This window comes from Gigantopelta aegis, chromosome 14, assembly GCF_016097555.1.
Source record: "Gigantopelta aegis isolate Gae_Host chromosome 14, Gae_host_genome, whole genome shotgun sequence".
NCBI lineage: Eukaryota > Metazoa > Mollusca > Gastropoda > Neomphalida > Peltospiridae > Gigantopelta > Gigantopelta aegis.
This window is the reverse complement of record NC_054712.1, coordinates 32,448,027-32,462,448: the sequence shown is the minus strand read 5'-3', so window position 1 is coordinate 32,462,448 and position 14,422 is coordinate 32,448,027. Positions and strand designations below refer to the sequence as shown.

Below are 14,422 nucleotides of genomic sequence, written 5' to 3'. Positions count from 1 at the left end.
GTGATTGGGGTGGTATTAGGGGAAAGTAACGCCCAATTGTTGGTAGACCCGTTCCCACTACCACTACTGCTACTACTACTACTACTGCTACTACTACTACTACTACTACTACTACTACTACTACTACTACTACTACTACTACTACTACTACTACTACTGCTGCTGCTACTACTACTGCTGCTGCTGCTGCTGCTGCTGCTACTACTACTGCTACTACTGCTGCTGCTACAACTACTACTGCTGCTGCTGCTGCTGCTTCTGCTACTACTACTTCTACTACTACTACTACTGCTGCTGCTGCTGCTACTACTACTACTTCTACTACTACTACTACCACTGCTGCTGCTGCTGCTGCTAATACTACTACTTCTACTACTACTACTACTACTACCACAACTACTACTACTACTACTACTACTACTGCTGCTGCTGCTGCTACTACTACTACTACTACTACTACTACTACTACTACTACTACTACTACCACAACAACAACAACTACTACTACTACTACTACCACTACTGCTGCTGCTACTACTATCACTACTACTGCTGCTGCTACTCTACTACTACTACTACTACTACTACTACTACTACTACTACTACTGCTGTTGCTGTTGCTACTGCTGCTGTTGCTGCTGTTGCTACTGCTGCTGCTGTTGCTGCAGCTGCTACTATTATTACTACTACTATTACGACTATTGCTGTTGCTGCTGCTGCTGCTGCTGCTGCTGCTACTACTACTACTTCTACTACTACTACTACTACTACTACTACAACAACAACAACAACTACTAACTACTACTACTACTACCACTACTGCTGCTGCTACTACTATCACTACTACTGCTACTGCTACTTCTACTACTACTACTACTACTACTACTACTACTACTACTACTGCTGTTGCTGTTGCTACTGCTGCTGTTGCTGCTGTTGCTACTGCTGCTGCTGTTGCTGCAGCTGCTACTATTATTACTACTACTATTACGACTATTGCTGTTGCTGCTGTAGATACTGCTGCTGCTGCTGCTGCTACTACTATTACTATTACTACTACTACTACTACTACTACTACTACTACTACTACTACTACTAAAAAAATTAAGTTTGTTTTGTTTAACGACATCTCTAGAGCACATTGATTATTAATCAGCAGCTATTGGATGTCAAACATTTGGTAATTTTGACTCGTAGTCATCAGAGGAAACCCGCGACATATTCTTAATGCAGAAAGAAATCTTTTATATGCACTTTCCCACAGACAGGAAAGCACATACCACGGTCTTTGTCCTGTTGTGATGCACTGGTTGGAACGAGAAAAAAACAATTAGTTGAACGGATCCACTGAGCTGGTTTGATCCTGCGATGCAAGCACCTCAAGTGAGCGCTCAACTGACTGAGCTAAATCCCGCCTCACTACTACTACTACTACTACTACTACTACTACTACTACTACTACTACTACTACTACTACTACTGTAACTACTACTACTACTACTACTACTGCTGCTGCTGTTGCTGTTGCTGCTGATGCTACTACTACTACTACTACTGCTGCTGCTGTTGTTGCTGTTGCTGATGATGCTATACTACTACTACTATTACTTCTACTACTACTACTACTACTACTACTACTACTACTACTACTACTAATAATAATAATAATAATAATCGAAGTATATAATAGGTTATATCTAATATGTACCTTCCAAATTTATCTATATTTAAGGACCTTTTTTTTTACGGTAAGTCGGAGCGGGATTTAATTCAATCTGTTGAGTTCTCACTTGAGATGCTTACGGAGCAAGATCAAACCACCTCGGTGGATACATTCAACTAATTGGGTTGTTTTCTCCAACCAGTGCACCAGTCCTTTCCTGTCTGCAGGTTTTCCTCTGATGACTTCGTGTCAGAATTACCAAATGTTTGATATCCAGTGGCCGATGATCGTTAAACAAAACAAACTTTTTTCTGGACCGTAAGTATGGCAGAACATTTAATAAACCTATTACGTTCTTGTGCTAATGCACTCGCTTGATGAGCGGTCGGTTTGGGATCGATCCCCGGTCATTGCGCTATGTGGGAATCGATCCAAATATCCCCGTCAGTGGGCCCAGAGATAAGATTTTTATATTAATAAATATATATATATATATATATATATGTTATAGTTCTGAAACCACTCCAGCTAGTGCTTTGGTATTTGTATTCTACTGACAAATGTACTTGCTGCTGGTAATTAACAACAACAAATAATAAAAGGCCGTAATTAGTTATCACTAGGTGTCTAGTTTTTACTCTCTAAGGGAGGGTGCATATAAAATACTCCCTTGCTGTTAATAAAAAAAGTAGCCCATGAAGTGGATTACCAGCGGGTTTCCTCCTGCAATATCAGTGTCAAGTGGTCCTTAACAGCATAGTGTTCGACGTTTCCCCCATATAACCGATGTATCTAAATAAAATGTGATGAGTGCGTTGTTAAAAAACCATTTCCTTTATTACGCTCTTGTCCAATTGCATCTAGGCCCTCTAAAACAAACATCGCCTTATTTCTCTCCAGCTTATATCGCGACTGGTAATCAAAGGCAAATAAAAGATCCCTTGCTGTTCAAAAAGAGTAGCCCATGAAGTGGCGAAGCGGGTTTCCTCTTTTGGTCCTTAACCATATGTTCGACGCCATGAATCGTAAATAAAATGTGATGATGCAGCTATATTCGGCTGTGTCTTCCTCCAGGACAGTGGGTTAGTTGTTAGTTGGTTAGTGGTTAGTGAGAGAGAAGAGGGTGTAGTGGCCTTACACCTACCCACTGAGCCCTTAAGAACTCGCTCTGGGTTAGAGCCGGTAGTGGGCTACGAACCCTGTACTACCAGCCTGTAGTCCGATGGCTTAACCACTGCGCCACCGAGGCCGTTAATGATATTCGTCGTGTCTTGGCGTGTAGAATTCTATTTGATCACGTACCTAAGGGCGGCGCTGAATATGCACGACACAAAAAGTCCGGGAAGTCCTGGAGCAAAACTCAGCATATCCATCATAAATAATGGAACAATCTGCAACAACAATTAACAGTACTATGTTCAAATCACAGGCAATACAAAATGGTGAAAGAACAAACAGCGTGTGACGTGGTACAGTAGTGAGGGAGAGGAGGACATAGGTAGATATTTGTCAGATAAAATATTTTATGGTGCCTTGGTTTACACACAAGCACAAACAAAATAACACACAAATTAGCCAAACTAAACACATACAATGTAACATTCACTTACGTACCACATCTACCTATATCTTAAAGTCCCATCGATATGATAGCACATACCACACCATTTAATATACCAGTCGTAGTGCACTGGTTGGGACGGGAAAAAAACCAATCAGAGAATGAGTCCATTGATGTGATTCGATCCAAACACTCAATCTATCGCTCGACCTATTGAGCTATTTCCCGCCCATTTTATTCGTGGAATCGCTGTACATTATTATGTATGAAAGCTTCATGCGGACAAACATAGATGCCAAATAGTTGGTACTATTGAGAGAGAGGAAACCCTCTATATTCAAGTTCAGTTATGCTAGGCGCAGACTACCAACTGTCACGACGACGTTGGCCAACTCGCTGATCTCGATATTCGCCGTATACAAATCCTACTCGTCACCAATTAGTTAACCTAAGTGGACCTGTCGTAAAATGGGAGTGGTGGGGGGGGGGGGATTACAACGCAACTGTCTCGTTGGCAAACTCCGTCATGTCAGTTGATAGCCTGAGCCTAGCATTATTAAATCAACCTTACTTGATCTCGCTTGGAGATTCTCCTCGAAAACAACGGATCACAGTTGTGGTAGTAGGCGAACAGCACGAGGCCCGTAAGGCACGACATACACAAGTAGATTACTGCCAACACCACGCTCGTCCACAACGCACTAAATAAAGCATAAGAGAAAGTAATATTGAGCCCAATTCACAAAACCTGTTTATGTCTTACATGTATAGCTACATACATTTAGAATGCTTCAGGTAGTAGTAAACCAAATAACATCCGGTTGGGTCAAAGGACGAGGTGCATAATATTCGGCCGGGTCGAAGTTCGAGGTGCACCTAACTTTTGATACAGCAGTTAATGCCTCACGTCCTGCGATTGGTGATAAATGTGAGAGTGTTTGTTGTGATAAAATGTTGTTTCATCTGGCCAGTAAATTCCTGTAATTTAATTTGAATTAGTGTCAATGTACCAGATACCGTTTACATTGGCAGGTCTATCAAAAGTCAGCGTTTACACGCGTTCATATCACCTTTCATTTGACCAACAAATTCCACCACATGCAAATAGGCTTACGTGTGATCAATTTTAAACGTAATATAACCTATAACCTCGCGTATATAACCTAGACACGAACTAGCGTTGGCTCCCAGCGGAATCCTCCAAGGCGGAGCGTACAGTAAGACCAACCTCGACACGAAATAGCGTTGGCTCCTAGCGGATTCCTCCAAGGCGGAGCGTACAGTATGACCAACCTCGACACGAAATAGCGTTGGCTCCTAGCGGATTCCTCCAAGGCGGAGCGGACAGTAAGGTCTCACTACACAGATCACTTCCGGGTGAGAGTTCATTCATCATGGTCCACTATAGTTCCTAATTGTGATACAAGTGATGGTTCACATATTCACTTCTAGGAAATGGTGAAGAATTAAAATAATATGTATGTTTAATGGTAAGCCTTCTGGCTGTATTTTGCCCATGCGATTTTGTAATATTGTGCATTGACCTTTTGGGACATGAGTGTGTAGCGTAAGAGACAGCCGGAGTGAATCAGTTAATGAACTACTTGTTCGGACCGGTATTACAGCCAGATGCGGTCATATAGAAAAACCCTGAGACAGAAATGTTCACAATTTTGGAGAGAAAATAAATGCTTATATAATGTATGTCGTTAGTGCCAACGAGAACCCGTTCTATTGGCAATCTTTATTTGAAGTTGGGCAATTTAACATGGGTTCAATGGCAGATGACATCTGTGTAGTGAGACCTACGATCTGGTTTAATGGCCGTTTTACTCACATCTGGGATCCCGTGTCAGTGCGCGTGCTCACGTAGCGCTGTAACATGGCCTGGTTTGACCCGTAGATGGTAAGGAGGCTCAAGAATCCGCCCACGAACAAGGACCAGAACGAATGGCGAATAGTGGGATCCGGATTCCAGCTATAATATAATAATACAGTTAATAAGAAATATATTTTCCTTATAAACAGACGAAAACGACAGAAGGTGTGTGTATATAAACTTATAAAGACAGTCAGGACGGACAGGCGAGACAGAGAGAAAGAAAGAGAGATAGAAACACAATGTTTGTGAGAGGGAGGGAGTAGAGTTGGGGATATGCGATGGTATTACATATTAAAACGAAGGTACCAAGATGTAATGAATATGTTCTCTCTCTCTCTCTCTCTCTCTCTCTCTCTCTCTCTCTCTCTCTCTCTCTCTCTCTCTCTCTCTCTCTCTCTCTCTCTCTCTCTCGTGCTCGTTCTTTCTTTAGCTCTGTAACCATGTACTTTCACAAAATAATACTGGAAAACTGATTGTAAAATAACAAATAACACACTCCAAACGATTAGCATGCTCTGAACACTTAACACGCCCTGAACAATGAACACAACACTGAACACACTCTGCACACTGAACACACGTTGAACACTGAACACACGTTGAACACTGAACACAATTCTGAACACACTGAACAGTGAGACACAATCTGAGATACAGAACGCAATTCTGAACACACTCTGAACACTGAACACACAGTGAACACTGAGCACAACACTGAACACACTGTGAATATTGAACACGCTCTGAACACTGCGACATACTCTGAACACTGCGACACACTCTGAACACTGAGACACACTCTGAACACTGAGACACACTCTGAACACTGAGACACGCTCTGTACACTGAGGCACACTCTGAAAAATTAGCACAACACTGAGACACACTCTGAGTACTGAACATGCTCTGAGCACCGAGAAACACACTGAACACTGAACAGCGAGTCACGCCTTGCTCGAAACTTACTCGAAATTAGGCAGTCTGCCCCCTTTGTTGGTTCGCTCCATGACCACCTCCCAGCCTCCCACAGTGATCGCCCCTTGTATGATGAGCGTTAACATCCCCGCTGTGATAATCCCCACCTGGAAGGCGTCCGTCCAAATCACAGCTTTGATGCCACCCTAAAAAAACCCAGTCTAATAGTACACTGACGGCATCCTAGAAAACCGTATAATATTACACTGACGGTACCCTAGAAAATAGTATAATATTACACTGACGGCACCCTAGAAAAACACCTAATATTACACTCTCGGCACCCTAGAAAAACACCTAATATTACACTGACGGCACCCTAGAAAAACACCTAATATTACACTGACGGCACCCTACAAAAACACCTAATATTACACTGACGGCACCCTACAAAAACACCTAATATTACACTGACAGCACCCTAGAAAATAGTCTAATGCTACACTGACGGCACCCTACAAAAACACCTAATATTACACTGACAGCACCCTAGAAAATAGTCTAATATTACACTGACGGCACCCTAGAAAACACCTAATATTACACTGACAGCACCCTAGAAAATAGTCTAATGTTGCACTGACGGCACCCTACAAAAACACCTAATATTACAGTGACAGCACCCTAGAAAATAGTCTAATATTACACTGACGGCACCCTAGAAAAACACCTAATATTACACTGACGGCACCCTACAAAAACACCTAATATTACACTGACGGCACCCTACAAAAACACCTAATATTACACTGACAGCACCCTAGAAAATAGTCTAATATTACAGTGACGGCACCCTACAAAAACACCTAATATTACACTGACAGCACCCTAGAAAATAGTATAATGTTGTACTGACGACACACTACAAAAACACCTATATTATACTGAGAGCGTCCTAGAAAACAGTCTAATATTGCACTGATGGCACCCTAGGAAAACACCTAATATTATACTGAGAGCACCCTAGAAAACAGTCTAATATTGCACTGATGGCACCCTAGGAAAACACCTAATATTATACTGAGAGCACTATAGAAAACAGTCTAATATTACACTGAAGGCATCATAGAAAACAGTTTAATTTTACATTGATGGCACCCTAGAAAAATAATTACACTGATGCCATCATAGAAAACTGTCTAATCTTACACTGATGGCACTCTAGAAAACACACGTAACATTATACTGAGGGCATCCTAGAAAACAGTCTAATATTGCACTGATGCCGCCCTGGAGAACAATCTAATATTACACTGACAGCACCCTAGAAAGCAGTAATATTACACTGACAACATCCTAGAAAATCACCTAATATTATACTGAGGGCACCCTAGAAAACAGTTTAATATTACACTGATGGCATCCTAGAAAAACACCTAATTTTATACTGATTAATTAAAACATATTTTATTGTATAAACAACACACGGATTAGGCACAAATTGCCAAACTTACAAGGCACCCTAAAAATCGCTTAATATTATATTATACTGATGGCACCCTAGAAAATCTCATAATATTACACTGATTATTAAAGGGACATTCCTGAGTTTGCTGCAGAGAATTTTTAACGATTGTAATTGCATATCAAATATATTTTCCTGCATAAAATATAAGCAGCTGTATATTAAACGTGTTTCTGATCATTCTAATATTTGTACTAGATTAAATTTCATTTTATTTCCTAAAAAAAAAAAAATTCATACGTACGAAATTATTTGAAGACAAAATCCAGTTTGGGCTTCTTACAAATATTAAGACGACCAGAAAGACATTAAATATACAGACACTTATATTCTAAACAAGATGTAAGTTTACTCGTAGAAATATTTTATTAGTCGGAAACATCTTACAATGCAGCAAACTCAGGAATGTCCCTTTAATTGAAAACGTGTTTTATTGCATAAACAACAAAATGATTGGACACAATTTTGCCAACTTACAGGGCACCCTAAATATCACCTAATATTATATTCATGGGACCCTAGAAAAGAACCTAATATTACTAGTATAGTGATAGCATCCTAAAATATTCTATTATACTGATGGCACCCTACAAAACTGTATATTTAATATTTTCGATTAGCAGCAAGGGGTCTTTTATATGCACCATCCCACAGACAGGATAGCACATACCACAGCCTTTGATATACCAGTCGTGGTGCACTGGCTGGAACGAGAAATAGCCAAATAGGTCCACCGACGGGGATGGATCCCAGATCGACCGCGCATCAAGCGAGCACTGTACCACTGAGCTACGCAACAACCCCCACCCCGCCCCCAACCCCAACCCCACCCCACCAGATGCTAATAAAGATAATACAATACATACTATTGTTGTGTAGAACGTAGACACCAAACTAACTGTTAAAATGGAGAACTCGATGGTCAAACCGGTAACTGCAATAAAACCGTCTGTGTGATCAATTTGATATATTTAATATTAGGAGTTCAGGGCCGATTACGGATGGGAGAAGAAGGCGTGTATACATATATACCAGAACAAATGCACTGAATGAAGTTTGTTTTGTTTACCGACACCACCAGAGCACATTGATTTATTAATCATCGGCTATTGGATGTCAAACATTTGGTCATTCTCACATCTAGTCTTAGAGAGGAAACTCCCACAGGAAAGGATAACACATACCATGACCTTTGATATACCAGTCGTGGTGTACTGGCTGGAACGAGAAGTAGCACAATGGACCCACCGACGGGGATCGATCCTAGGCAGACCGCGCATCAGGCGAGCCCTCTACCACTGGGCTACGTCCTGCCCTGCACTGAATGACATTTTGCTGTCGGGTTTCCCGCATGCATACATACACACAATAACATAGACGCATACACACACAAACACATACGTATGAATGCGTACATACATTTGTACGTACGTACACACGTACATACACATAAAAAGCACATAAAAACATGCAATAAATACATGCATGCATACATAGGCTATAAATATATAATTGCATACGTATATGCATAAATACATACATACATACATACATACATCAATACATTTATATACATACATACACACACATACACACACACAAACAGACAGACAGACAGATACAAACACGTACATATTTGGTTACTAACCTTGACTAAGTGCTAATGCTGGCGCATATACAACAACACCCAAATAAATAACCTGGAAAACAAGGATACAGATAATTAAATAAATAAAAATCTTAAGAATTAAAAACGGAAAGAAAAGCAATATTAATTTAGTTTAGGCAAACGTCAACACATTTTAGATTTTACAAATGTATTGTATCTAACATGGTTTTGTAAGATTGTAAGACACACACACCACACCACAAACACACACACACACAACACACACACACACACGATATGCGAGAGAGAGAGAGAGAGATGTTTTTTTTTCTGGTTTTAGACTTTTTTTTTTTGAGAGAGATTTTGGAAGAGAGAGAGGAGAGATTTGAGAAGGGACTTTGACAGACGTTGGGAGATAGAGAGAGACAGAGAGGGAGAGAGAGAGAGAGAGGAGACCTAGGAGAGCGAGATGGAGAGAGAAAGGGAGAACAGAAGGTGACGGAGAGATCGCCCAGAGAAGAGAGATAGACAGAGATCAAGAGAGAGGATAGAACAGAAAGAGAGAGGGACTAGAGATACAGAAAGATACAGGGCCCCATTTCACAAAAACAAGAGTAGTTGGAGCTACTATGCTCCGAACAAATTGTTAATGAAATACAAAATAATTATCTCCTACCTTTAATTTGCCTTATATTTCCTCTAAAGTTTGAGAGCAGACACAAATCAGCAAAAAAAACCCACTACAATATATACAGGAGACGAGAGAAACACCGCGACTGCAACGATGTTCGCCGATCTCGTCTTTGGCTGAGGATGGCATAGGGAAAAATACATGCAGTTTTTGCCGTCTTGCCATGTTGCTTTTTATGGAATACTCTTCAAGAGGGGTTGAAAGCTCCCAAAGTTGTGGGACAATTAATATGAAATCAATGATCTCTAGTGGTATCATACACAAAAAAAATAAGAAGAAGAAAAAATGACTATGGACGTCATCACGTTCCTTTTACTATATATAATGAACATGTTATGACGTGTTAGATTAAGTCCTATCCTTTCACCCCTCTTAAAGAATATAAAAAAAAAAGTCAAAATGGCAGCTGGCACAAAATTACATGCTTTTTGCCCTATGCACTCTCAGCGGAGTCAATATAGGTGACATAGTTATCATCTGGTATGTGGAATCTGTGTCATTGTAATGTTTTTTTCAAGGTTTGTGTCTGGACAAACTTTGGAGGAAATCTAACGGTAATTAAAGGTAGGAGAGTAATTTTTCGTAGTTGTTAACAATTTGGTTCGGACAATAGCAGTGCGTTTACATGTGTTTGGCATCAATTTCACGCAGAACATTACATCATTACGGAAGCTAGTATTTTAGAGACAAAAGAAAATGAAATATGTGCTCTTCTAACTATATTTGTTGAACTATAATAGTATTAAGAATCGTTGATTTAGGTTTACGTGCAAAACGTAACTTACGATGTTTAGTGAAATAGGCTCGTGGTGGAGAGAGAGAGAGAGAGAGAGAGAGAGAGAGAGAGAGAGAGAGAGAGAGAGAGAGAGAGAGAGAGAGAGAGAGAGAGAGATGCGAGAGAGAGATGAAGAGGAGAGAGGGAGAGAGGGAGGGAGGGAGGAAGGGGTACTCGAAATTGAACCCACTGTAGTAAAATGCGGCAGGGAATTGTACTGACTGCATATACACTTCCCCTGTTAGATACTGTTGCGTTTCTGTTTGTTTTTATTAAAAACATTTTGTTAATTTGTTTTAGTAAATTATGTTACTATGAGGTGTAGAGTCAAGATTACGTCTATCATCGTTATGACTTACCATCTGCACAATAAATAGAGTAGAACCCATAAGGCGCACTGCTTTGCTGAATCGCAGTTCTAGATACTGAAATATAATATTAATTAGGATTGTTTATAGTGTTCAAAATAGTAGTCATGCTTGATGGGCGTCCTGTTAGAAGGGTTCGTCCCTTCGCATCACCAACCTAGCTAAACCGTTACACACTGTACACGGAAGTTAACAGCCACGAATTTCGTCGTAAATTTCGCTAATGTGCTGACGCGCATGCTCACTGTCAGCGATAGGTCAAAACAAAAAGACAGAAAAAAGAAAATGCGTACGCTTGTTCAACCGATTATTGTCGAAGTTAACATTGAGACTGTCATAAAGAACCGGATGCTCTTGGGCCGTTATTATTATTATTATTATTATTATTATTATTTTACTTTTATTATTATTGATCATATTTTACATTGTAATTGTATATGTCCTGAACAGGTCACGTGCTTAGTGACCAGGTCCCGTGCTTATAAACCTTAAAGTCTAGACTGTCGGTGTGCCTATTGGGCTATTTCTCATTCCAGCCAATGCACCACGACTGCTATATCAAAGACCGTGGTGTGTGCTATCCTGTCTGTGGGATGGTACATATAAAAGATACCTTACTACTAATGGATTAATGTAGTGGGTTTCCTCTCTAAGACTATATGTCAAAATTACCAAATGTTTGACATCCAATAGACGATGATTAATAAGTCAATGTGCTCTAGTGGTGTTGTTAAACAAAACAAACTTAAACATTGTACCCTTCTCCCTACATAGTAAATTACCGTTAAACCCTTACCAAAGACTCGGGTTCGTGCTGGGGTGTCGTTAAACATCTGATCTATTCTATTCTATTCTATTCTATTACCAAAGTCTCGGGTTTACAATATGACTTCATTCAGGTCATATACGACGTATTCTCACCGAAATAGTACCCCTCCTACCCCTCCCACCAGAGAAAATTACTGCTGAACCAAGGCTCTCCATTCCCTCCATAGTAAATTACTGATAAACTCTTACCAAGGCTCGGGTTTACAATATGAATTCATTCAGGACATATACCCCATATATACATTACATTATTTATTCTCTAAACAATAATAATAACAACAACAGCAACAGCAAAGATAAAAAAAGAACTACCTTTTATAAATCGTTAATCGTCCTTGAAATAGTTTGTTTTTACAATATTTTCACAACATTTACATAAGTATGCATTATTTTTGTTTACTGTTTGGAAGTGATTCCTACTGCGTCCACAGGTAATCTCGCTTATATATAAAGACACTTGAAGCAGCATGTGGAGTTTGACGTAAAATGTCACACAGGTTTTTGCCCGGTGTTGTTTGTTCTTTTCTGTTAAGACACATTCAACTAGAAAGAAAGAAATGGGGTTTTTAACGACGCACTCAACACATTGTATTTACGGTTATATGGCGTCAGACATATGGCTAAGCACCACACAGATATTGAGATAGGAAAACTGCTGTCGCCACTTCATGGGCTACTCTTTTCGATTAGCAGCAAGGGATCTTTTATATGCACCATCCTATAGACAGGGACACGTCCTTTGATATACCAGTCGTGGTGCACTGGCTGGAACGAGAAATAGCCCAATGGGCCCACCGACGGGGATCGATCCCACTCAATTAGAAACATGTCCTGTGCATTCACTATAGGACAAACATTAATTGCCAGGCCGTAGACATTTAAAATTGATATCTATGAAATTGCTTGTTTTAAGCGCGTTTTCGACTTCTTTCTGTCACATGATTATGTTAAGCGCTCTTTGTTCAGGTCTTGACTGGGGGAGCGGGTTGGAGGGGTAGTCCAGTCACCTGATGCACAATCGGTCTAGGATCGATTCCCGTAGGTGTAACAAAGGCCGTGTCTTATCCTATCCTGTCTGTGGGATGCTGCATATAAAAGATCCCTTGCTGCTAATCGGAAACAGTAGCCCATAGCGTGGCGGCGGCGGGTTTCCTTTCTTATTATGTGTGTGGTCATTAACCATATTATGACGACGCCATATAATCATAATGAAATGTGTTGAATGCGTCGTTATATAAGGCCTTCATTCTTTCCTTCTTCCCTTCCTTCCTTCCTTCGTTACTTCTGATATAGCATCTTTTGTGAATTCCCCGATGGTATGGTGTATGTACGCATCGATGGTACAAGGGATAAGCTATCTGTTTTAAATCTGTTAAGTGTTGGGTTCGCACTCCACCAACTCCATGAGAAATGCCGTATATACATTACATTCACCTCTTTTTAACTAATCACAAAATAATTACCTTGGACACACAATCTAGATAACGGAGGGCAGCCTGCTTGGACGTTATTTAAATTTAAACACAGACAACAACAACAGCAATAACAACAACAACAACAACAAAAAGCAACTTTTAACAACAACTATACAAATTAAAAATAAATATAATAAATAAATAAATAAAAACCAAAACACCGAACCGGGGGTAAATTTAGAAGTCACTGTATTGTGTTTCTTTAAAGAGGGAGAGGGAGAGGGAGAGAGAGAGAGAGAGAGAGAGAGAGAGAGAGAGAGAGAGAGAGAGAGAGAGAGAGAGAGAATGAGAGAGAGAGAGAGAGAGAGAGAGAGAGAGAGAGAGGGGGGGGGGGGGGGGGGGGGGGCAGAGATAATAGTGATAGAGAAAAAGACAGAGAACAAGAGACAAACAGAAATGGATAGAGAGTGGAGGAGAGAGTTAGGGAGAGAGACAGACAGGGAGAGAGACAGAGACACAGAGAGACAGAGACAGATATTTACTTTTAATATCATTAAAGTATTATTCACCTCGTAAGCACAAGTTAGTCTCAGCTTTCTGAACATGGGCAAGATGAATATGCTGCACACCAGCACGATTGGTAGGTACGCAGTTCCTCCAATCCAGTAGTTCGCACCATTGAAATACACCTCAGCAGGAATGCCAATAACGAAAATGGCGCTTATGAAACTTGCAGTCAGTGACAAGGCAACCGGAAACACTTGCAGCTTTTTATCACCGGTCATGTGATGCTCGGGATCTTTGAAGACATGCCTGCGAGACTTGTAAGCACAGAAGACACCGATTCCCGCTGAAATCGCGAGAGAACACGAGAACACCAAATAGTCTGCCCAGTGAAATTGTGCGGTGGACTGATACATTGCGGATGAATATTTTTCAGTAACGGATTTATATTAATAAAGAAATTGATGTCTGTTTTTGACACAATGTCATCCGTCGGGAAATTCCGAGGCGTGCTTGAACGTTTTAGGACGTGTCCACTGGTTGAATGATTGATTCAGGTCATACAATGTTTATCATTTTCCTTCTGAAATACAAAATAAGTTTTTTTTTTAAAAGAAGATGTATCAATATTTGCTTATGAAATGGAATGCTATTTATTTTTGACTTAGTGCGATGTTAATATTTAC

The 14,422-nt window shown here is 40.3% G+C and overlaps 1 protein-coding gene across 1 annotated transcript in view; it reads right to left on the bottom strand.

The window, feature by feature from the left end:
* The window catches only part of LOC121388312 (sodium-coupled monocarboxylate transporter 1-like), an 81,636-nt gene that overhangs the window by 14,365 nt on the left and 52,849 nt on the right, over positions 1-14,422 (bottom strand). The window contains exon 9 of the mRNA XM_041519601.1: positions 2,966-3,054. Coding sequence (XP_041375535.1) covers positions 2,966-3,054 — 89 coding nt within the window. The remainder of the gene's footprint in view (positions 1-2,965; positions 3,055-14,422) is intronic.